The sequence below is a fragment of the Pleurodeles waltl genome, chromosome 8 (assembly GCF_031143425.1).
Source record: "Pleurodeles waltl isolate 20211129_DDA chromosome 8, aPleWal1.hap1.20221129, whole genome shotgun sequence".
In the NCBI taxonomy this organism is placed as follows: domain Eukaryota; kingdom Metazoa; phylum Chordata; class Amphibia; order Caudata; family Salamandridae; genus Pleurodeles; species Pleurodeles waltl.
Genome location: NC_090447.1, coordinates 1,403,791,346 through 1,403,813,793, shown reverse-complemented (window position 1 = coordinate 1,403,813,793; position 22,448 = coordinate 1,403,791,346). Strand labels below are relative to the sequence as shown.

At 43.1% G+C, this 22,448-nt stretch overlaps 2 protein-coding genes across 9 annotated transcripts in view; one reads left to right on the top strand and one right to left on the bottom strand.

Annotated features, from left to right (window-relative positions):
- The window catches only part of DONSON (DNA replication fork stabilization factor DONSON), an 82,806-nt gene extending 65,799 nt beyond the window's left edge, over positions 1 to 17,007 (top strand). Inside the window, exon 10 of the mRNA XM_069203544.1 lies at positions 16,408 to 17,007. Within this exon, the coding sequence (XP_069059645.1) occupies positions 16,408 to 17,007 (600 nt within the window). The remainder of the gene's footprint in view (positions 1 to 16,407) is intronic.
- A 2,680-nt stretch (positions 17,008 to 19,687) lies between these two features.
- The window catches only part of SON (SON DNA and RNA binding protein), a 519,974-nt gene continuing 517,213 nt past the window's right edge, over positions 19,688 to 22,448 (bottom strand). For all 8 annotated transcript variants that reach the window (XM_069202473.1, XM_069202475.1, XM_069202474.1 and 5 more), the window contains one exon: positions 19,688 to 20,567. In XM_069202473.1, the coding sequence (XP_069058574.1) occupies positions 20,409 to 20,567 (159 nt within the window). In that variant the 3' untranslated portion in view covers positions 19,688 to 20,408. The remainder of the gene's footprint in view (positions 20,568 to 22,448) is intronic.

The window sequence follows — 22,448 nt, the reverse complement described above, 5'->3', positions numbered from 1 at the left end:
GTGGCTCCATACAGGAATCATTTTACTTGATGGGAGGTTCCTCAAGTAAACTTTGCAGTTCCAAGAACTGCAAATGGCGCATGGCTCACAGTGGTAGTAATATCTACGAATAATTCTTTTAATGTATGCATTTTTATAACCTTGATCTACCTCTGTGTCACAGGATCCCGATGTGTTTTAAAGCAGTCTAGTGAAGAGTAACTAAGCGGTGTTTTCCTGCAGTGAAAACTACCAGGATCAGCTAAACGTGTTCTTCTTCAATAGCCTTGTCTAACAAGAAAGGTGCTTTTTGTGTATTTCTAAAACTCTTCTTTGTGCACAAATAGTGATCATAATGTGTAAAGTTAGTTATTTCCTTGGATGCAGCCGAGTAATTTCATACCCAGAGTCGCATGTACTGTAACTGCCCTTTGCCGTTTTCACTGCCAAAAGTCTACTTATGAAGCAAAGACCGAATAGTGTTAAACACTTGGCACAAATGTCGGAAACACTGCCAGAAAAAAGTACAAGCATTCAGGTTGACTTTAAGATGCTCCATAACACAGAAATCCAAATACATGTTGTGCAGAAAATAGAAAGACTGAAATAGTAAGTGGAACTTACACAAAAACTGTGTTCTTTCTTTTTTTGTTAACCTGTCTGCCAATGTGTAGTTATGTCTACCAGTGTTTTCACGAATGTTTATTTTAATTAGCAATAAAGATTTGCTGCATTTTGTACCGAACTGTGTTCTTCAGTTAGTTCTGTAAGTATCAAAGTTGCCTCTCTCAACATTGTTAAAAATAAATGATGTGGAATTAAGTCTTCCAAGTCTTGCCCCAAAGGCAGAAGTATTGATGCCCGCCAAAACCATGATCCATTTAACCCAACGGGCTAAGGTAGGGGAGGAAACGGGTTTGAAAGGTTTTCCGAAAGAAATAAGGAGTTGGGATGCTGAGGAAGCTCTCAAATTGGCTGTCTGTTGTTCATAAACTTTCAAACATTGACCCACACATAACTTAGGTTGGTCAGGAAAATAAGGATAAAAAAAGTTAGTTTTTGTGCGTCTGCAAACATTAAACAGAACACCTGTTGGAGTAAACTGACGAGTGGTAACATCCAAAGCTCTAACATCAGATAGACGTTTAAAGGAAACCAGGCATATTAACATGGTAAGTTTGGCAGATAATTTTTTCAAAGGAAGCATAGTATTGTCTGGCCAAGAAATAATTAAGTTAAACACAGCATTTACAATCCCACAAGGAACTTTATCTAGGTTTTGGAGCGTTGGAAAACTTTACTCCCTTTAAAAGACGACACACTAAAGGATGTTGTCCCACTGGTTTGCCGTTGATGTACGTGTGTGAAGAAGAAATGGCGGACCTGTAGGAGTTAATAGTATGGTAAGTCTTACCTTTGCTGGTTTCTGCCGCCAGAAAATTAACTATGAAGGTTGCATCTGCTGTAAGGGGGAATCAATGTGTTTTCCCACACACCAGCTATGCCAGATGGACCAGGCTGATTTGTACACCTTTTTTGTTCCTGGGGTCCAGGAAAGTTTTGATGAGGTTTGAAGCCTCTGTCGAAAAAGGGAAAGGCTGGGATTCCCAGAAATGTTCCAGGCTGACAGAGTTAGGAGATTGTCCAGGATAAGATTGTGAGGAAGGCCGAGGGGATTGGATAGTACATTCGGAAAGGAGGTAATAAGGAAGGGAGAGTCTATTGATAGTTTGAGAAGAGAGGGGAAACCACACTTGGGATTGCCAAAAAGGAGTGATGAGGACCAATGTAGCTTGTTGACATCGTACTTGAGCTAGCACTCTGCCAACATGATGAAAGGAGGGAAGGCATAATTGAGGGAGGTTGACCAATTCTGAGAAAAAGCATCGAAGGCTAGAGCGGAGGGATCCGGACACCAACTGAAAAACTGAGGCAGCTGTGTGTTGAGACGAGAAGCGAAGAGATCTATGTGAAGACTTATGAATGAAGTTTCCAGTCCCTTGAGTCTCGAGAGTGCCAATCTGCCACTGTATTGAGATTGCCTGGCAAGTATTCTGCATGGACTGAGATTCAGTTTTGAAGACAAAAAGAAATCCCAAAACCCTTTTGCTAATTCCGCTAAAGGTTTGGATTTTGTGCCTCCCAAGTGGTTGATGTAACGAACCGCTGAGATATTGTCCATTCTGAGAAGGACTGAACAGCAAACCTTGTCTCTTGCGGGGCTTTTGATCGCAAAGGAACCGGCAAGCATCTCTAAACAGTTGATGTGCAACCTTGACTCCTTTAAAGACCATGTGCCTCCAGTTGAGATTGGACCACACCGGGCTCCCCAACCCATCAGACTTGCGTCTGATTCTAATACAAGATCTGGGGCTGATGCAAAGATAGTCCTGTCGTTCCAGGGATCTAAATGGTCTATCCACCATTGTAGCTCTGTGCGTGAGTCTTGATCTAAAGCGATAGAGTCCGAATAGGCCAGCCCTTTTTTGGAGATGATGAATCTTTAATCTTTGGAGAGCTCGATAGTGTAACAGGCCTGAAAATATGGCCTGGATGAAAGAGGACAGAAGTCCTACTATTCTTGCTAGAGATCTGATGGAAAGAAGAGAACTGCGTAAAGTTTGGAGAATTTCTGACTTGATAGATTTTATCTTTGCAGATGGCAGCAGAAGGGTGGCCGAAATGGAATCCATCAGAAAACCTAAAAACTATATATTTTTTTTTTACCAGAATTAACAGACTTTTCTTCGTTGATAATGAAGCCGAGGTCTGTGAAAAGAGAGTAGGCTAGATGAGTGTGAGAGAAGAGATGAAGGATTTTGGTTCATGAGGAGGATGTCGTCTAAGTAAATGATTAGTCTGACTCCTCGGGCTCTGAGGAAGGCTACTAGCCGTTTCATAAGTTTTGTGAAACACCAAGGGGCGGAAGACAGACCGAAAGGAAGAGAGGAAAAGTGATATGTTTGAGTGAGCCATTGGAATTATAAAAAACTTTCTTAAAGCTGGATGCATGGGGACTGTGAGATAGGCATCCTGAAGGTCTAACTGAACCATCCAGTCTCCTTGGAGAAGAGAATCTCTGAGATGGAGGATAGTCTCCATTTTGAAGTGACGGTAAACTACAAATTGGTTGAAATGTTTTAGCTTGATAACTGGACGCATCTTTTTGTTTTTCTTCTGAACTAAGAAGACTGAGCTGACAAAGCCCGAAGGGTCAAGGGACCAATAGCCTGTTTTTTTTTTAAGAAGAGCTTGAATCTCCGTGGAAATTAGATGCGTCATTTCTAAAGAAAACTGGGGAGGATGAGGGAAGATTGATTGAAAAGGCCAGAGTAGGGCTCGATAGTGTATCTCTGAACGGTGTTTAATACCCAAGGATCTGATGTGAGCAACTGCCACTTTGGGAGGAACAATGAAAGACGACCCCTACAACAGGAATGTGAAAAAGTTGACTTACCGGGCTGGGAAGAGAACCTGGAGCCTCTGTTGCCCTTGTTTCTGAAACCTCAATTCCTTTGGGGGTAAAATTGAGGTCTGTATTCTTGATAGGTACTGGAATAAGCGCCACGGGAACCTTGGTTATTATGGCCCATATTTATACTTTTTGACGCAAAACTGCGCTAACGCAGTTTTGCGTCAAAAAAATTAGCGCCGGCTAACGCCATTCTGAAGCACCATGCGGGCGCCGTATTTATTGAATGACGTTAGCCGGCGGCGCCGTCTGGTGTGCGTTAAAAAAAACGACGTACACCAGGCAGCGCCGGCGTAGGGGGATATGGGGCTTGGGCGTCAAGAAATGGGGCAAGTCAGGTTGAGGCAATTTTTTCGCCTCAACCCGATTTGCGCCATTTTTTTTCACTCCCAACCCCCATAGAAATGACTCCTGTCTTAGTAGACAGGAGTCATGCCCCCTTGCCCAATGGCCATGCCCAGGGGACCTCTGTCCCCTGGGCATGGTCATTGGGCATAGTGGCATGTAGGGGGGCACAAATCAGGCCCCCCTATGCCACACAAAAAAAAAAAAAAAAAACACTTACCTTAATGTCCCTGGGATGGGTCCCTCCAGCCTTGGGTGTCCTGGGGTGGGCAAGGGTGACAGGGGGTGTCCCTGGGGGCATGGGAGGGCACCTCTGGGCTCCTTCAGAGCCCAAAGGTCCCTTAATGCCTGCCTTTTGCAGGCGCTAAAAAACGGTGCAAAAGCGGCCGTACGTCTTTTTTTTGGACCCGCCCACTCCCGGGTGTGAATTTTGCCCGGGAGTATAAATCCGACGCACATGCCTCGGAGTCGATTTTTTTTTTAGACGGGAACGCCTACCTTGCATATAATTAACGCAAAGTAGGTGTCCACGCTAAAAAATGACGCAAACTCCATGGACTTTGGTGCTAGACGCGTCTAACGCCAAAGTATAAATATGGAGTTAGTTTTGCGTCGGAATTGCGTAAAAAAAAAAAACGACGCAATTCCGGCACAAAAAGAGTATAAATATGCCCCTATATGTTTGGCCGGCAAAGCAGTTCCTGCCTCTGCTGGCCCTGGTGAAAACCCGACTGGAGAACATCTTCTTCAGTGATTGTTGCGCCTTGTCTAGTGATGCAAAAGTGGCAACATATCTACTGAGTTCCTTGATAAATGAATCGCCAAAGAGGCAACCTTCCGCTTTAACCCCCGGATCTGAGGTTGCCAGACTGACAAGCTTGGGATCCAGCTTGAGAAAGAGCCCTTGCGCAACCTGGAGGTCCTATAGTCAGCCACATGATCCGCGAGTGACCAATCAGTAGAATGCGGATGCTGAATGTCATTGGGGTCCAATATGGGTTCCCCATTTGCATCTGTGATCTTGCATGACTTAGAAAGCTCATGGGTGTCTAATTTGGCTTTCTTAGGGTGAGGAGGGGAGACAAAGTCTCCATTATCAATGTCTGAAGTGTCCGAATCCGGATCATTGTCATGCAAATCATAGTCATCAGTGTCCAAATTTTTTGAAATTATGACAGGTGAAACATGTTTAGTTTTAGCTATGCATTTTAGACTATTTATTTTAGATTAACCCCTCCTTTAAGGGAGGCCTTTGAGGAACCGCATCCTCTGTCTTGTGTGAGGAAACCTCACTGCTCAATAGCGTCGTTTTGGTATTTTTGGAAACACAAGGACGCTTTCTGCGCTCCCCAGCAGATTGGGCCATAATCGTCTTGGACACAATTTTTACCACAGAATTTTCAAGTGTTTTTGACAATTTGTCTAAAGAAGCAGAAACTACTTGCTCAACTGAAAGTTGAATGAAATCATTCACGTTTTCTTTGACCATCTCCTCCCCCTCAATGGCAGCGTGAGAAAAGGGGGAGCTGTCCATTGTAATAAATTCAGGAGTAGTAAGCAGTAAAGGCAACCAAAAAAAAAACGGTGAGGAACGGGTTAATTTTTTCCTTCATCGGAGTGAAAGCCAAGGAAGCTCTGCCTATGGGTGGGGAATGCAGGCGAAGGGACAAAGGCTGGGGAGAGGCGCGGAATAGAACCGCTTTCGGAAGGACCAACACAAAAACAATTTGAAAAAGGTAAGAAGTATGCCCAGAATGACAGAGCGCAATGAAAACCTGCCGTTCCTTCACTGCGACAGTCAATGGAAAATGGCGGTCGCTTAGGGAAAAACGGACAGAACTGCAGAAGGGGCGTGTGCCAAATAATGAAACCTTACAATATAAAACGAATGAAAAAATACTTATCTTGACTGCGAGCAGCAAGAAAAGACGGCTGTTCTCAGTCAAGATAAGTATTATAGGGGCAGCCAGACGGTGATTGGTGCATTATACTTGACTACTTGTTGCTTCCCATTGGCCACTTTCGTTTGCCTGATGGGAGTTGTAGTTTTTTTCTTGACTGCAGCTGCCATTTAAATAAAGAAAAAAATAGCATAATAGGAGCCTCTGGTCTTGTCATAAAATGTAGATTTCCCTAGTATTTATGATGGAAAGTCTTAACTTTATTGAAGACACGGAGGTGACTATTATGTTTTTTTTTTCCTTGCTTAAATTTAATAGCAGCAATCAAGATAAACAAACTACAACTCTCAAGTGGCAAACAAAATAAGCCAATAGGGGAAAAAAGTAGTACAATAACATTACCCAATCAGAATGCCATACAACATATTGCGATGTCACTTAACTGCAAACAGCCCTCTTTTCTTGCACAGGAATTCAAGCAGAATGAAATAGAGGTAAAATAGAAGAAAAAAAATAAGCATAGCCATGATAAAAGAAAAAAGTGTGTAACAGAAGTTCTTGAGTCTAGGATACGGGAAGGTATCTGGATAGACCGGAAGGATTCCCATCACTTCTTGAAGACGGAGTATGTGAGTACTTGGGTGCCCAACAGTCTGTGATGGATTTACAAAGAAGGTTGAGTAGAGGCTGCAGATGCTGTCAGGGTGGGAGAAAACAACAGTTAAACTGTGCAGTGGAATAATACTTGACTCTGTGCCTTTAATAAAATTAAGACTTTCTGTCATAAAAACTAGGAAAATCTACATTTTATGTCAAGACTGGAGGCTCCTATTATGCTTGTTCAAAGCATATTAATCACATTCGTAGAAACATCAACAGGCTTACAATAAAATACTTTAAACACATTGTCGTTAGACCAATCTGCTGATCTGAGAATGTCCTCCAAATGGGAACCTGCCCGAAAGGCTTTGGATGCCATTGCTCCCCTGGAAGAATGAGAGCCAAACACAGAAGTATCACTACCTGCCAGGGACATAATCTATTTTACCCAAAGAGCCAGAGTAGGGGGGAAGATAGAGGTTTAAAGCATTTTCTAAAGGAGATTAGGAGTTGAGATACAGAGGCCATTCTTAGATCTACAGTCTTCTGTTCATAAACCTTTAGACATTGTCCAACACACAGCTTGGGATGATCAGGAAAATAGGGATAAAAAAAATGTTAGATTAGTTTTGGTTCGTCGAACCACCGTAAACAAAACACCCGATGGAGTAAACTGGCGGGAAGAAATATCTAAAGCTTTAACATCTGAAAGTCGTTTAATTGATATGAGGCATAACAACATAGTTAACTTAGCAGATAACATTTTCAGAGAGATCAGTTAATTTTCAGGCCATGGTAAAAACAAATTCAAAACCACGTTGACTATATTTGGGAAGCGGAGGATTTGAAAATGTTACTCCCTTCAAGAGTTGACAGAAGAGTGGATGTTCTCCCACTGGTTTTCCGTTAATGTAAGGATGATATCGCTGATCTATAGAGGTTGATGGAGCGATAAGATTTCCCTTTGCTAGGCTCTGCTGCCAGGAAATGGAGAACAAATGTTACATCTGCTGAAAGGGAATTGATACCATTTCCCAGGCACCAGCTGTGCCATAAAGACCAAACTGACTTGTAAACTTTCCTAGTCCCTGGAGCCCAGGATTGTTTGATATATTCTGAAGCCTCTGACGAAATGAAGGGGAAAGATAGAAGATTCCCAAAATCTTCCAAGCCGAAAGGGTCAGAAGATTGTGTAAGATGAGGCTGCGAGGATGAGCCTGAGGGTCTAACAAAAGGTTTGGAAATAAAGGAAGAAGGATGGGAAAGTCTATCGACCGTTCAAAAGGGTTGGAAACCATACTTGGGATTGCCAGAACAGAGCTATGAGCACAGGGGTGGCATATTGCCACCTCACTTGCACAAGTACCCTGCTGATCATGCTAAAAGGAGGAAAGGCCTAATTCAGAGACGTTGACCAGTCCTGTAAGAAGGCATCTGAGGCCAAGGCCAATGGATTCGGGCACCAGCTGTAAAAGTGAGGAAGCTGGGAATTGAGCTGGGAGGCAAACAGATCTATTGCTAGAGAACCCCACTTGTCCTGAATAGACTGGAAGACCGAGGGATGAAGTTTCCAATCGCTTGAATCACGAAGTTAAGAGTGGCAGTCTACAATGGAGTTGAGAGCTTCTGGAAGATATTCTGCATGAACCGAAATTTGGTGTGAAAGGCAATAATCCCAAAAGGCTTTTGCCAATTCCGCTAAAGGCTTGTATTTTGTCCCCCCTAGATGGTTTATGTACCGAACTGCTGAAATATTGTCCATTCTGAGAAGGATAGCGCAACAAACTTTTTTTTTTTTTTTTTTTTTTGCAAGGCTTCTGATTGCAAAAGAGATGGCAAGTATCTCTAAACAATTGATCTGCAATCTGGACTCCTCTAAAGACCATGTACCTCCAGTCTATTGGACCACAACGGGCCCCCCCAACCTGTGCGGCTTGCATCTGATTCTAATACAAGATCTGGGGCTGATGCAAAGATAGTTCTGCCATTCCAGGCATCTAAATGGTCTATCCACCACTGGAGTTCTGTGCGAGAATCGAAATCTAGGGGAATAGTGTCTAAATATGAAAGACCCTTTCTCAATTGTTGAATTTTTAGCCTTTGTAATGCGAGATAATGAAGAGGTCCTGGAGATATGGCTTGGATAGATGAAGCAAGGAGACCTACTACTCGTGCCAGAGACCTGAGAGTAATCACATCGCTGCATAGAATCTGCAGGCTTTCCGATTTTTATGGATTTTACTTTTGCCGAAGGAAGAAGAAGAGTAGCAGACACCAAATTTATTTTGAAACCCAAGAATTCTATTAATTAAGTTGGAGACAAAGAGGATTTCTCTTTGTTGAGAAGAAACCCTAAATCAGTTGAGAGAGCATGTCAGCGTCAAGTCAGAAAGAAGAGAACACAGAGACTGAGTCATTATAAGAATGTCGTCTAGATACATTGAGCCTTAATCCTTGAGCTCTGAAGAAAGCTACCACCGGTTTCATTAACCTGGTGAAGCACCGTGAGGCTGACAAGAGCCCAAAGGGTAGAGAGGTAAAGTGGAAGAGTTGGTCTAGCCACTGAGATTCTAGAAATTTTCTGGAATCTGGATGGATTGAGACCATGAGGTATGCATCCTGTAGGTCCAAGCAAACCATCCAATCGTGTTGAAGCAGTGTCTCTGAGGTGAAGAATCGTTTCCATATTGAAATGTCGATAGACTACAAAATGGTTGAAACACTTGAGATTGATTACTGGGCGCATCTTTTTGTTCTTTTTTTGGACTAAGAAAATTGAGCTGAAGAAACCTGATGGGATGGGGTGAATAATTGCAATTGCCTGTTTCTGAAGAAGAGCCTGTACCTCTAAAGAAATGAGATTGAACATTTCTGATGAAAATTGTGGAAGAAGAGATGTAGCTGACTGGATAGGGCTTGTATAAAGTTTGATAGCATAACCTTGTACTGTACTCAACACCCAAGGGTCTGAGGTGATTGACAACCATTTTGCGAGAAAAAAACGAAGACTGCCCCCCTACAGGAGGAAGGCCAGAAGGTAGGCTTACCTGTTTGATTAGAGGCTCTGGAGCTCCTGAAGCCTCTGTTACAGAAACCTCTGCCTTTGCGTGTAAAACTGCGGCTTGTATTCCTGATATAATGTGTTGTAGGATCCTCGGGAACCTTGGTTGGCATAACCATGGCTGGCAAAGTGGTTCCTGCCTCTGTCAGCACTTGCAAAAACCCATTGGGAGAACATTTTCTTTAAGGACTGTTAAGCTTTTCCAAAGAAGCAAAGGTAGCCACATTTGCTTAATTCTTTAACCAGTTCCCAAAGAGTAAATCATCTGTTTTGACAGTTGGATCCACTGTCGCCAAACTCACCAATTTGGGATCCAATTTGAGTAAGAGTCCCTTTTTTCTCTTGTGTGTTAATGCAGAGTTAGCATCGCCAAGAAGACAAACTACCTGTTGCACCCAAAGGGAAAGTTCTTCTGGGTCAATAATGCTATTCTCCAACCTAGCAGACTGTGCAAGGTCGAAAATGCGTGTGAGTGGGCCAATCACATCTAAAAGTTTGTCCTGACAAGAGGACCATGCCTTATCAACCCCTTTGCGGTGAGCCTTACCAACTTTAGTAAAGAAGGTGAGGAGAGCTGGATCGATAGGAGTAATTGGGACCTTTTGGGGAACAGAAGGACGAGGGCATTCCGATTTTAACTTGGCCCGGGTCTGTTTATCAAGAGGGCAATTGAGCCTGGAAGAAACGTACTCCCCTACATGATCTACAGGTACACACTCTGTGGAATATGGATGTAGAATATGGCCTAGGTCAAACATTGGTACCCCGTCTGAATTTATGACTGGTTTAGGTCTGGAAACCTCCTGAGGAGATAATTTACGTTTCTTGATAGGAGGAAGAGATATAGAATCGGCATTATCGTTGTCAGATTATCATCTGAATCATTGTCAGCCAAATCATCGTCCGTATCCGGGATAGAGGATAGGATAACAGGGGACATGATATGCTTAGATTTTGATCAGCATTTTAATGACGATTTATATTTTTCCTGAATTTTATCCCCCTTAGTAGAAGCCCTGTGAGGAGCTGTCCCCTCTGCCTTATGTGAGGAAACCTCACTTACCACTAGGGCCACCTTATGTTGTTTTTTGGGGGATATTAATGGCTGAAGGGAGCCTTCTGCATTCCCCCGCAGACTGGGCCAAAATCTTCTTAGACATCATATCAAAAACCAAGGTTTCTAAATTCTTTGAGAGTTTGTCCATGGATGCAGACACTGCCTGCTGAACAGAGGCTTGGATTAAAATAACTTAACTTCTCCTTAATAGTATTCATCTCCTCAGGACCCTCCTGCATCAAAGAAGAACTATCCATTTCCATAATGTGTTAACCAAAGGGAACAAGCCAGCAATGTTTCAGTATGGAAAGGGTTAAAAGTGAGAGGAAGGCTCTTTGGAAGGAAAACCCCGCCTGTGGTGGAGAAATAGGGAGTCTGAGGGCGAGGAAGAGCTGGTGTGGGCGTGTCCGAGATCTTGCTGTCAGGAAATAATAAGCAAGGCTTGGAGGAAACAAACGGAATACCACCACGTCGGATAAAGGGGCTAAAATGCAGTGTGGGCAAAACGAAAATGGTAGCGACACTCCTCAGATGCGGCTAAAATGGCGACCACAACCTGAAGAGATGTCTGTAAAGCATTCTAAAGTGAGCACGAGGGAAAGCACTCTGTAGACATGCAGCAACGTGCCGACTGAGGGAAGGAAAAATGCTTACAATGCATCACGCTGATTAAGAAGTGAGACAACGGTAAATACAATAAGAAATAAAGTTAAATATTATGTAATAACATGAAGACAAGTACTTAACTTGACTGTGAGCATCAAGAAAAGGGGGCTGTTTGCAGTCAAGTGATGTCACAATATGGTGTATGTCATTCTGATTGGTTAATGTTATTGTACTACGTTTTTCTCCCCATGTTTGCCACTTGGGAGTTGTAGTTTGTTTATGTTGACTGCTGCTATTAAATTTAAGCAAGAAGCCTAATAGGAGCCTCCGGCCTTGACATAAAATTCATCTTGTGTATGTACTTTATCTAGTTTCACCCTCTGTCTGTGTGAAATAGGATTGTTTTGTTTTTTAATGTGCAGGGTTGCCCCACCAGGTCTTCCCAACACTATCTAAGCCAGCAACCTAATACATACTGCATAGCTCAAAAAAGGTATTAAGCAGATTCTTAAAAATGGCCTCGCTAGGGCTCATGCGTAACTGAAATATGAGAATTCCAGAGTTTGTCAGCTTGAGGCCAAAATGAGGGGGCCACTCGCTCAGGCTCTGCTCACCACAAGCCTCAGATTGGCTGACCTAAGGGCCTGGTTGTAGTGTTGAATCAGTTTTCTGAAGAAAGTATCCCTGGCGGTTGAGAAAGCACGAAAGACTAGACATAGGGCCTCCAAATTAGATTATTATTAACAGTAAACTTATGCAGATGGGAAGATACAAAAGCATGTTTGGAAATCCATAATAACGGATGTGCTGCTGCTTTCTGGGTGGTCTGTAGCCTTCTTAACAGCGTCGGTCATGCCAAGGTATAACACATTCCCATACATAGTTCAGACAGGAAGTGATTAATTGCCTGGATGGCGATTTTCTCTTTTTTTTTTTTTTTTTTTTGAGTCTGGGCGGGAGATCTCCCAACACTTCCTGAGAAGACCAAAACAAGGTGATACTGTCTTCACTTAATATTACATTGTGAGCTTATTGTCCATCCAAACCCCTAAGTTGTTAACAATAGGTTTGGGAGATGGAAAATGACCCAACGCTCCTGGCTAGCATTCCAGGGTCCATATTGTAGTGTCTTCCCCAGCCTGGGTACCTGCCAATAACTACGCCACACATGGAGATGGGTATTACATGTCTCTATTCGTCTGTAGTAAACAGCAAACTCCACATTCTAAAACTGCATTCACTTCTAAGTTCTAACACTTACGTCACAGTTCTGGGTCACTTTGATAACTGCCAGAAATGTGGCCTCTCTTGCACTCCATTTGAAGAGCAGCCTCACTATTCCGATTGCTGCTTCAGGTATGGACGGCTCTGTAAGCACAACCATGGACACTTGACTCCTGGGGCCATACCCCAGTGCTGTGGTATCATGACTTTCTTTAATCGGTTCTTGTAAGCAGATGACCTTCTCTTGCAACTGAATTGCAGTGTTTTAAGGCGTCCTTTTGTGGTTTTGACACCTGGTTGATCTCTGCCTCACAGCGCTTCTGATTGCAGCATTTCCTTGCAATTTGCTGTGCTTTCAAAACCTGGTTGTATCTGCCTTTAGCTTTATAATGCCTTGTAATGTATACGTTTACATTGCGTATTCGTGCAGTACTTCTCTGTATGGCCTTGCCAGCAAGTTCTTGGCCATCGCTGTATAGACATCTCATTGAAGCTATCTTTATTGCTAAATGCTTCACACCGACTGGAGCTGCTCTTTGACTTAACATATGCCAACTGTTGACTCGTCTGAGGCACATGTGGCACACACAAGCAGTTTGCTTGGACCACGGCAAACTCTGGAAGACCACTGTCTTATCTTTGAGTTACTTATCCCGCTATCTCGTCACCAGTTGTAGCATCTTCCCCAGCCTGGGTATGCGCCAATAACTACGTCACACGCGGAGATGGGCATTACCTGTCTTTATTCATCTGCGTGTAACCGTGAACTACACATTCTAAACATGCATTCACTTTTCGACGTTCCAACACTTTTGTCACAGTTCTATGGAGTTCTTCAGGAGCCAAAAGGGTTTCGTCATTCATAAATTCACACAACACTATCCATTTATGATGCTGATTCTCTAAAATCAAGTTTATAACAGCTGTTCCCAATTAGATGGGTATTAACTTTTTAAAAGTTCCTTAGCTGCTCCACATTCCTACTTTCCCTGATAGAGACAGAAATGACAAACTGGCTATTGTCCACATATGTCATCAGTGACAATCCGGAGATCACAATATTTGTAAATGATCTAACATTTATATTAAACTAGAGAGAAACCCCAAACACAATGGGTAAGGCAGAGAAAAAGAAGGGTTCACCTGCAACAGCAGTTCTTAAGAAAAGATGCAAACCACTTTAATACCGTATTCATATTCTGCACTTTAATAGTTGATGGAGTAGTGAATTGTGGGATCCTGTCAAATGCAGTACTCAAGTCTGATAGGAGAGCTGCTGCAGTACCGTCTTAATCTAAAGTACCTTTCAATTCTTCAGATAGGGTAAGCAAAGCTGATTCAGTATTCTGATGCAGATGGAAGCTAGATTAAGACGGGTGCAATAAATTGTGATGCTCCAGATAAGTGGAAAATTGACTGTTTGTGTTTCTCCAGTGCTTTGGCTGGTAATGGAAGTAAAGCTATTGGGCAGTAATTTTGTACCATGTTTCAGTGAGGGATTCTTCGGTAGTGGGATCACTACCGATCCCGTACGCTTCCAAACATCATGGACACAAGCAGAAGTGATTGACAGGTAAATCAATCAAGATGTAAAGCACAGGCACCACCTTATTGATCATGAGAGGTGACAGGATCTAAGGAGACCCAAATGTTATTGATTTGGCAAGACAGGTGAAGTTCCTTGATTAGGTTCAAAGCTGGGTACTTTAGCGCCCTCATAGTTGCATTCCCAGCATACGGGAGCAGAGGTGTTCTGGGCTTGGTCAGAGAATGTGGTATCAATGTCATGTATTTTTCAAGAAAAGAAATTAGTCAGATGAATACATTTTTCAATAGAAGTGGCCATAACCCTAGGGTCTAACAGTGATTTCACCAATGCATAGATCTCTTTTTGAGGAGCTGGAGGCATCCTCTGTTGTGTTTTAAGTTTCAGTAAAGTAGTAATCAGGATAAGTTCATCCAAAGCTGATCCAGTCCCTCACCACTGCATTCACTAGGTTTGTCATCATTGGTCCACCCTAGCAAAAATGTTCAGTTTGTAGTTAGGGAGGTCACCCAGGTCTGCTGTGTAACCTTTCTGACCAACGGCAAAGGTTTAATTGAGGGGCAGTGGTAGAGAAGACAGCCCTGCCAATTCAATCTCTATGGGGTTTGCAAAATGGTCTGACCAAGTCAACTAAAGAGTGCAGCATACTTTTAGGATCTCTAGTTTAGAGAAAACCTGATTGAATAGATGCCTCGCTGATTGGGTGGACCCCTTAACCTGTTGGATAGCCTCAAGGTCTTTAATCAAGTTATAAACTCTGGTGTCATCAGTTGTCAAAATGCAAATTTAAGTCCCCTAAAACGGGTTGACTACAAAAGATAGGATGCAAATAATTTGGCAAAACTGCTCTCTGGGCTGGGTGCACAATAAATTAGGGTGCCAGAGAATGAAAAATGAGGGGAAGTTTTGTGTGAGAAGATGACAACCTTGCAGCCCCCTAAACTGAGATCAAACGTAACAGACCAGTGTAGCTTTAAATATAATCTCAATACCAACCCCCGCCCCTCTCTTAACTGAATGATCATGTCTATGGATACAATAACCTTCTAGTACTTTCAGGTCAATATCTGGGACATAGCTCTTATTGAACCTTGTTACCTATACAGGTATAGGATTATTATTAACTAGAAACTAAATAGGTCAAGTTTGCGCCTCACTTTTGAATAACAGTTTATGCGAAAGAAGCATATATTGGCTTTTGTGGAGCAGCATGCCCTCTGGTTAATGGGTGAAATTGTAGGACGTACTGTTCCAACTCCAACTCTCTTTATGTTTTGAAGACTGGCGTAGAGCAAGAGCCACTCCATGAAATTATGTCTGCACGAGAGTAGGGATCCAGATCTGATACCAATTAGCTAGGATTCCTGGCCCCACAGATGGGCGAGTGCAGACAGGCTTGTGTCTGGGCATTGACCTGTTTTAAATAGGTGGAGGTCATCCCACCTGATGAGCTTGTGGGCAACTAGACAGCATGCACTAAAAAAAAAAAAAGGTGTCTCAATAAGTACAGGAAAAATGGGAGACCCCCACTAAACTACTCCCTCTGCAATAAACCAGTATGCAGAGGAATAAAAAGACAGCGAGTCTGAGCACAACAGAGTAAAATCGACCCCTCATAACCATCAATAAACCACTGCAACATACGTTTAAAAAAAAAAAAAGTTACTTAACAATAGCCTTCTGACAATAGATTTTTAAAAGTAATGTGCTAATGTATCAGGCACTGTTTTTACACTTTCATTTTTTTGGCCTAGATCTAAATAAAAGTTTTATAACAGCTGGGGTTGACGTGTAAGACATACAAAATGTGTCTGCTAAATTTTTGGGGGGAACCACACCAAGGATGTCAGGTCCAACATGTGTTTCCCCCAGCTGAAAGCAGAGGGACCTACCCACCATCATGGGAGTTCTCATTGCTAAGGTGGAAGAACCGGCACTGGCGTGGTCCGTTCTATGGCGATACTCCATCATAAAGACAATTCCCTGTAGAAGATGAACCACCTCCACTGTGTGGTATTCTCACCCCTCAACTGCTTTAACCACCTGAGAGGTCCATGGTATGCCTAAACCCAGAAGTGAGCCCCAAACAGATATTGGCTCAACTTCTTTAGTGCCCAGATCAATGCAAATAGTTCCTTTTCTATTGCAGTCCACCTCTATTCCCTGTGAAGTAAGCTCTGGCCAATGAAAGCTACTGGTTGATCTAGACCCACTTCATTTAGCTTTGAAAGCATGGCCTCTATGCCATGGTCCGAGGCATCTGTCTGCATGATGAACTCCTGGGAGAAATCAGGGGTCTTGAACATGAGTGCAGTGCATATCTCCTTGTTCAGGGTGTGGAAAGCAGTGTGGCACGCCTCTGTCCAGTCCATATGACCTGTCTGCGCTGTTAAACCAGCAACAACGGTGCCATATGCCTTGACAAATCAGGAAGGCCCTCTGTTGTTACTCTGCTAATTGTGTGGTAATGAGTTTATTTGCCATCATCATTACTCTAATTTTGTAATTATTTTTCAGTGTTTTATAGGTATTGCCTTACTTATGCTTTTTGTGCTTTGGTTTTTCATCACAGCTCCGACCATTTTTTTTTTTCTCACCTGTGGTTCTCACTCCCAGCCTGCCCCACCTTCAAGTCAACCCTTCCCACCTCCACTTATGGAGGCAGTCATGTGCAGCAGGTGCGCTGCTGGCATGCAAAATGAAAGCCAGTCTGCACCTGTCCGTGCCTGGACCCCACCCCCAGTGCCAGGATTCCTGGATCTTCACCCTTCTGCCACTATTCCAGAGTGGAGATCCTCACTCTCAATGTCCACACCACCAACAGTTTGTGCTGCTGCTCCTCTACGCGTTCCACAGAAGGTCCCTTCACATGCCAGCACCCCAGCACAAAGAGACACTGCCTCTCCAGCAGCCCTGACGACCCCCCGCCTTCTACAGTACATCCTGCTCAATGTTTGTTCCCTCTGCAAACACGCCACAGAACTATGGGATACAATCACCTCCCTTGCTCCTGTTGTAGCCTTCCTTCCGGAGACCTGGCTCACTGCCTCCCCTGCACCAGACATCGCCGCAGTTTCCCCCGATGATTACAAGATCATCAACTCGGATTGCACAGACAGGCCCGTGGTGGAATTGCCATTATTCACAAGGGCACCCTCGGCTACACCGCCTCAACAGAGAACGACACTCAAACCATGGAGCACCTCCACTTCTTGATCAACCCACATGGTAAAACTACCATCAGAGGAACCCTTGCATACAGACCCCCTGGGCCATGACCCCTCTCTTACCCCCCTCCCCCCAAACATCACACCACCTGGCTCCCATCTTCACCTCTAACAACAGTCTTTTACGACCATACCACGTCACTCCGTTGTACACTCCACATTCACATCAGCCCATTACAATGCAGCTAGGCCAGCCTGCACCTCTCACTGGAGCTGGGGCAAGATATCAAAACCCAATGGGGTGATGCCCTCAACACCCAGACATCCCAGCATGTCAGAAATTTCACCACATGGATCTCAAACAGAACAGACACTTTTGCACCCCCAGCAACCGAACAAGCCCAACAACCACACCAAGCAAGCCAGCTGGTATTCACCAGACCTTAGAACTGCCAAGTACAGATGCAAGCAGCTGGAAAGATGGTGGCGATCCACAAAGGACATAGCAACATCACAAAATAAAATGATGGACGGAGTGTTGACATTTTTCAAATACCCTCACAGATCTGGGTTTAATCCATTGTTACTTTGCTCTCCAAGTCACCCCAGTTTGGAGCCAGCCATATGCAAATTGGTCTTGATTCTGTTCCCCAAGTGATTGGCTGTACTCTGTAAAGAAGTGTAATAAGTGCTGTGGCGTAATGACGCACACAAGTAAAGAGACAGAAAGACCTAAGCATCAGTGAAACTCTTATATACATACATATACTCCACCGCCAACAACAACACAAATAATAACTATCACTTGCCTTAAGCTGTAAGGTCAAGCGAACGCACTAGACATTGGTGACAAACTGTTGACCAATGTTCAACTCAATAAATGCAATTTGCACACTCACTACGCATACTCGCCTCTGATAGTCCTACAACCTCTTGGCCATCACTGCCCTTGCTATGGCATATAAAACATTCATCATCAGCTGTGCTGATCCTTCAGTCTGGTCATCTCAAAGATATCTACTTGCAAACCGAAATCCCATACTCATCAAGTAACAATGTATATTCCACATCAGACACAGACACAGACCAATGGGCTTAAGGAATATATTGAAGGGTACTTTTTCCCGACTTGATTGTACTCGACAACAGTACTGTGAAAAGATCAATGTGTTGACGCTTGGGAGGCTTATTAAATCACCAGCATGGAAGAAATGGTGATAACTCCTCAAAGTATGGTGACAGGTTTGTTAGAAACACCCACTACAGGTCTGAAATTGTAATCCTCCACACAAGTATTTAATAAAACGGACTGAAAAGTGGAAGAGGGGCAGAGATAATATGTGCTGGTACCATTGTGTTCAGGTTGGTACTCTAACCTACCTCCTGTGACACTGTTCCCAGATGAAACCTTTCTGGTCGGAGGTCTTAAAAGCGGTTGATGACATATGCAAGACTAATGTCCCTATGTTTCCTAGTTATATCTTGCTAGGCCTACCAAATCCTTTGACCTATTCTCTCACATCCGCCAAAAGACGCGCTACCACACTGCTGCTGGGAGTGGTCAAACACCTGTTGCTCTCAGGAGGGCACAGATAAGATTCTGATAAGACTTGACTGGCTCCATAAAGTGTGGGAACTGTTGGTATGGAGAAGTTGACAGCGGCTGTGTCAGCAATGCTCCCACAGTATGACGAGGTATGGGGACCATGCATATGTTACCTGACCAATGAATTTCGGGAACTCACCTGGCCGAAATACTTACACATTCTTAGACTGACATCCTAATCGAGCTCCAGTGTAACCCACTATTCGACACAACCTCTCTCACGCTATTGGCACTTCTCCCTTTCCTTTCATATCCCCTGTTGGGGTGTTCCGACAGGAGACTTCAGCTCCCTCCTCTGACCAACTCTTTCTGTTCCCATTGTTCAAGTTATTATGTTCCCCACCGGCAGCTGGATGTAGGTTGTGGTATGTTGTATATCCTGGTGAAATTCAATAAACCGATTTCAACCGAAAAGGGACTCAAAGAACCTATAGTGAAACTTTCCTTAATACAGGCAGTACCCTCATTCTCTTTATAGACAAATGGTTGTCCACCCTCCAGCCCACAGATTACCACCCGAGTCCCTACCCTAAAGCAAAGCACACTGAAACAACCAGGAATTCTACACATAGCCAGAGGAAGCAGAACACTGTCTCACTAGACCAGCACTGGGAAGCTAATCATCGTCAAAGTTGTGCACTGACTGCAATAAAGAGAGGCGCTACAGCAAATGTGGGACAAGTGCAATTGTCAAAGAAGACTGCACGTAAGACAAAACCTTGAGACAAACTCTAACTCTCCCTGCCTGAGAAACAATCCTTAGGCTCCTTCTCCTAACTACCATCCAACCCACTCATCAAGGCACTAGTTGAGGAATCAGTTGAACCTCAGAGCAGCAAGCAAACCCTTTCATGAGACCTCTGTGGTACTGAAGCATTATGTTACCAATTGCAATTCATTTCCTGACTCCTTACAGGGGCACAAAGCAACAGGTGCAAAGCTATTTTTTGGTATTATGGTAAAATAAAAACCAGGAAGATCAAACATAAAAAGCAAGTCTTAGAAACAGGCAGCAAGAGGAAAGATACTTTGTGCAAAGCTGCCTGATCAAAAGTCAGGTTTGGTGCCAAACTCTTGATCAGAGGATGTTATTCTTAGTATATTATTGACTGATTCTTTAATGTACCATAACAGTGATTTAATTTACAGGACATTACATTGGCATACAGCACATGCTTCTTCGTCAGAGCTTATTTTACATTTATACATAGGTAAACAAAAGGCAGACATCATGGACCAATGGCAACAGGCTGAGTGGAAGGTACTGGGAAATTAAAGCAGTTCTTCTAAACCATGCCACAAATTGCACACCATGCTGGAAACGATTGGTGCAGGGGTTGTCCCCAGCATCACAGTCACAGGCCATTGACCCCTTAATGTTCACAGCCTTCCTCTTCATGTTAGAAGTTATAGTTCTCTCTCTCTCTCTCTTGGGTGATGGTACGGGCCATAGAACTGTCCTGTAATGTCCATCCGCCTATTCATGGAATAGCATTAGCAGTCGCTGCTGGCATCCTTCTGGTAGGGGGCGCAGCAACAGCTGCCATAAGAAAGGATGGGCATTTTCCATAAGAGAAAGGGAAGTAAATCACAATACAAAAGTGCATAAAAAAATGAACAAATAAGGACAAACAAAACATTCATAACAGGCATTTCAAATGGAGGAAAGACTTGAAATAGCTCATGTGTAGTCTCTCCAGAAATACATATGGAAATTTTGTAAACAATTCAAATACACCGAAACAGTTTGGCACAAGAGTTCTGTTTTGTGGAAAGGGCCATGTTGTTTTCAGTAGCAGGACACCACAATAGAATGAGTGGTAGAGTTGCATGTACACCAGTAGCTAGCTCTCTGGAGCCCCTGTGGCACCTGGAGGGTTTTCCACACCCTCCTTTGGTACTAGGCCCATTTCTTGAAGAGCTGCAGTAGCTGCCATGGCTTTGGCGTGCTTCTTATTTGGGCTGGCATGGCTCGGCTGACATTCTTTTCCGTTTACCATCACCTATCAAACAAAAAAGCAACCAATGAAAATAACAAACAATTTCCATTCAAAAACAGTTATTTTTTTTCAATTTCCTTTTTTCAGTTCTGGCCAAACCTTGCGGTTTTACTAAAATGATCTATGCAATATACTTATTTATGTGGTCTGTCAGCCAACCCTCTTTATTCATCGGTTTGCTACTTTGTCACTCACATTTTTCTGCAACCTGCTACAGTACACACCATGGGGAAATCAATCAGTACACTTTAGCTATTGGCTAATTTCACTGAGTGATTATATTGTACCCTTCCGCAAGGACCACATCCACACACACAGTAGTTGCCTTTAGTGCCAGGGTGGCAATGTGTGCTTTTTGAGACCAAAAATATTTTTCATTTTAGCCATTTTATTTTTATATTAATGAAGCCTCAGCAGCTTCCCAGCTTTAAAGTTTTGCAAAAACCATGACACAAACAAGCATGCTGGCAGCCAATGCCAGTCCTATTAGCTTTGCCAATGCTTGTTTTATTTATGGATCAAAAAATGTGGGGCTTTGCTCCAATCAATACCTGAGAAACATAACTGATCAATTTTCCAAGTCATTTTAATGGGTCAGAGCATGTAATGCTATCTGCATTTGACCACTGACTCCATTTTGTGCTTAGCTTCAGGTCACATCAGTGGTGCAGGGTTTTTCCAAACCAAGCAGGGTTACACTGACCAGGAGCATAACATGGGAGATGTGGAAGGTATATGTGATAAGAGAGTCTCAGCCTCGGAATGTTTTCATCTAGGAAAAGTACAGCTCCTCTGTCTCTGGAATGCACATTGGGGCAGAGCCCGTTACTTTGCACGTTTTCAACGCTGGCAGAGTACAGCCAGCACTTGAATTTCACAACCGAAGGGAGGGGGAGATGGTCAGAATCTTCCTCTTGAGTTTAAGATATATAAGGTGGGGAAACTTGGCAATGAGGTAGGAGCTCGCCTGAACGTGGACAGATGGCTCAGGGTCCCATGTTGGGAAGACCTCCTGCCTCAGCCGTCCAAGGTTCCTTGGATTGATACTGGCAAGGATGAAGAATTCAACCCCATGGTGATGCATTTTTATTCTTAATTATCTAGCTTGGGTATGCATAGATGTATGTGTATATATATATATATATATATATATATATATATATATATATATATATGCACCTTGAACTAAGAGGAAACAATGTCAAAGAATGCAGCACCCTTAGTAATGAGTTTATTAAGGCACTTCCAAGATATCAGATAAAAGCACAAGAAAATATGAATTTGAGCATTTAACTTGAATGGAGTAAAACACATGGAAATGCCAGAATATAATAATATTAATTGTAAATGTATTGCACTTTTTCCATCATTGTTTAACTGCTGTGAGTATTTTGGCATTTACATGTGTTTTACTCCATTCAAGTTAAATACACAAATTCATATTTTCTTGTGCTTTTATCTGATATCTTGGAAGTGCCTTAATAAACTCATTACTAAGACTAAGAGTGCTGCATTCTTTGACATTGTTTCCTCTTAGTTCAAGGTAGAGCAACACATCATGTTTGGCAAAAAGGCGAAGGCAGTTTCCCAGGTGCCAAATGACATACCAGGGTGGGAAAAAGTACACTATAATGCTCTTGTGAATGAATGGGTGTGTGGTGCGGAGTTATGTGAAAATTAGGGCAAATGTCTTGTGGATGCTGAACCAACTATTAAACTGTTTGCAAAAAGTGCCCATAGATAGGGAGCAGGAAATATCTCTTTTAGGGAGACGGGGCTGGATCCCGTTACCTGCTTATAGAAAAATGCATGAGAAATGTGCTCAGTTAGCACAAGAAAATCAGCAACTGGAGAGGAAGCTAGTCGAAGCCAAGAATAACATAA